Source organism: Fulmarus glacialis, unplaced genomic scaffold, assembly GCF_000690835.1.
Source record: "Fulmarus glacialis isolate BGI_N327 unplaced genomic scaffold, ASM69083v1 Scaffold48426, whole genome shotgun sequence".
In the NCBI taxonomy this organism is placed as follows: domain Eukaryota; kingdom Metazoa; phylum Chordata; class Aves; order Procellariiformes; family Procellariidae; genus Fulmarus; species Fulmarus glacialis.
In genome coordinates this window covers 1-2,894 of record NW_009219683.1, presented here as the reverse complement: position 1 = coordinate 2,894, position 2,894 = coordinate 1, and the positions used below count along the sequence as shown (strand labels likewise).

The 2,894-nt window shown below is 49.5% G+C and overlaps 1 protein-coding gene across 1 annotated transcript; it reads left to right on the top strand.

Annotated features, from left to right (window-relative positions):
* The first annotated feature begins 306 nt into the window (after positions 1-306).
* On the top strand, positions 307-2,471 carry SLC32A1 (solute carrier family 32 (GABA vesicular transporter), member 1). The gene has a single exon (XM_009580457.1). It carries the CDS (start codon positions 309-311, stop codon positions 1,491-1,493), a length of 1,185 nt encoding a protein of 394 aa, XP_009578752.1. The 5' UTR covers positions 307-308; the 3' UTR covers positions 1,494-2,471.
* Positions 2,472-2,894: the final 423 nt, after the last annotated feature.

Genomic DNA, 2,894 nt, shown 5'->3' with positions numbered 1-2,894 from the left:
GGGCACCAAAACTGTGCTTGCTTGTTCTGGGTGCTCCAGGGTGAGATTATGCGGGTGTGCGTGAGAGTGCGGGTGTGATTGCACGGGTGTGATTGTGGGGGGTGGTACGTCAGAGAGAAAGGGGGTGTGTGTAATCGTGTGTGGCCGTGATTGCGTGGCGTGACTGTGTGGGTGTGATGGTGTGCAAGCGAGACAGCGAGCGTGCATGTGACTGCGACTGTGCGACTGCGTGTTCCCGGGTACGGGCCCCTGCCTTGTCGCCTCCGTGAGACGAGCAACACGGTTTCCATTTTGTCTCTTTCTAGGGGATGTTTGTTCTGGGCCTGCCCTATGCCATCCTTCATGGCGGATACCTAGGACTCTTTTTAATAATTTTCGCTGCAGTGGTTTGCTGCTATACTGGGAAAATCCTTATTGCCTGTCTTTATGAAGAGAATGAGGATGGGGAGATAGTCAGGGTGAGAGACTCCTACGTGGACATAGCGAACGCATGCTGTGCGCCCCGCTTCCCCACCCTCGGAGGCAGAATTGTGAACGTGGCTCAGATCATTGAACTGGTCATGACCTGCATCCTCTATGTGGTGGTCAGTGGGAACCTGATGTACAACAGCTTCCCCAACCTGCCTGTCTCCCAGAAGTCGTGGTCCATCATTGCCACGGCAGTGCTCCTGCCTTGCGCGTTCTTGAAGAACCTCAAGGCAGTCTCCAAGTTCAGCTTGCTCTGCACATTAGCCCACTTTGTGATCAACATCTTGGTGATTGCCTACTGCCTCTCCAGGGCACGTGACTGGGCCTGGGACAAAGTCAAGTTTTACATTGATGTGAAGAAGTTTCCCATCTCCATTGGCATCATTGTCTTCAGCTACACCTCTCAGATCTTTCTGCCTTCCTTGGAGGGGAACATGCAGAACCCCAAGGAGTTTCATTGCATGATGAACTGGACTCACATAGCAGCTTGCATCCTTAAGGGACTCTTTGCTTTGGTCGCCTATCTGACCTGGGCTGATGAGACCAAGGAAGTCATTACAGACAACTTGCCATCCACCATTAGGGCAGTAGTCAACATTTTCTTGGTGGCCAAAGCCTTGCTCTCGTACCCCTTGCCATTCTTTGCGGCTGTGGAAGTCCTGGAGCGGTCCCTTTTCCAAGATGGAAACAGGGCATTCTTCCCCAACTGCTATGGGGGTGATGGGCGGCTCAAATCCTGGGGACTCACCCTTAGATGTGCCCTGGTAGTTTTCACCCTGCTCATGGCTATCTATGTCCCGCATTTTGCCCTCTTGATGGGTCTTACTGGGAGCCTCACAGGCGCAGGGCTCTGTTTCCTGCTCCCCAGTCTTTTCCACCTCAAACTCTTGTGGAGGAAGCTCTTGTGGCACCATGTCTTCTTTGATGTCGCCATTTTCGTTATAGGTGGTATCTGCAGCGTCTCTGGGTTCATCCACTCTTTAGAAGGCCTCATAGAGGCCTTCAGAACCAACGCTGAAGACTAAGGAGGGGCCAGAGTCGGTTGCAGCAAGAGAATCGTATCGAACATCCGCATAGCCAAATAATTCTGCATCCCTTTAATGGAAAGAGTCATTATTTTCGTTACGTGCATCCAACAAATTCTATGTCATAGAATCTGCAAATTAAAGGAAATAAGAAGAAATGAAAGTGTTCGCCCTGCCGTCTTTTTAAATAAGCTAAGAGTTAAATATATTTTTTTGTTATTTAGAATTTTTTGAAGGAAATTATCCAGTGCCCCACCCCTATCTCCTCACTCATTGCCTGAAGCTTGGCCCCCCACGAACGACCTGTTGGGAAACAGTCGCAGTTTTCAATACTCCTTACAGATATGCAATTCAGTATTTCAGGAGCTGAAACACAGGTGCCAATCCGATGGGATTGGGTTACTGCGCTCACAGACAGAAGCAAACCAGCCGTGGGTGCTGGGAGCAGGGGCCTTCGTTTTACACTGTGTGAGATGGATGTAGATGAGACCTAGATTGTACGACCAGCCCAACAAGTCCAAGCAGCGGCTGATGACCAGCGATGCCAGTTACCTGCAATGTTTACACCGTAGTCACGTAGATGTCAGGACTGCTTAATTCTTCCATCCGAATTCACACTGAGGAACGGCGCTTCCCATCGATTACAATATTTTGCCTCTGGTTGAAATAGCAGACGTGGAGTCCACTTCTCGGTGACTTTTGTTTTGTTTTCGTTTTAACAATCGTTATTTCTAAATTATGAAAAGTTAAAAAAAAAAAAAAAAATTGTTGGATTTGACGTCGTTCAGGATACAGGAAGAAAACTACGACACAATTCATTCTGTGCAATCTACCAGATCCGTGGAGCTGTTTCCAATGTACGTGTGGTGTCATTGTGGTAAATAAGATGAAAAATGTATATCAGAAAAAAAAAAAATCTATCTTTAACATATAATGTGGTACATATATCGAACAATAAAGAGAAAACATAGTCGATGAGGCTGGCCTGGTTCGTGGGGGGCTTGGAGGAGCTGGGTAGGGGCAGAGGGAGGTTCATCCTCCCCGCGCCCACTTGCGTCGGGGGGGACCGCGCATCCTCCGTGATAACGGAGCGGCAGCGCTGGGTTGTCACCGACGGTGGCATTAAGCTGTTTGCAAGAGGTAGGACACTTATATTTCGGGAAAGGGTCATCCTACAGGTGGGGGGGGCCTGCTTTCACCCCCGCCTCCAGCTTTGCTTTACCCCGTAGTGCTCAGCCCCCGGGCATGGATGGAGTAGATGTACCCCGAGGCTTTTGTTCTTATGCAGGAGGGAAAAAACCCTCACAAATAAATGCAGCGGAGTTGGGGGGGAATAAATGAAATAATGGGCTGGGGGTACCCCCCGGCTTGAACAAAACTCACTCTGCCCTGTCCATGGGT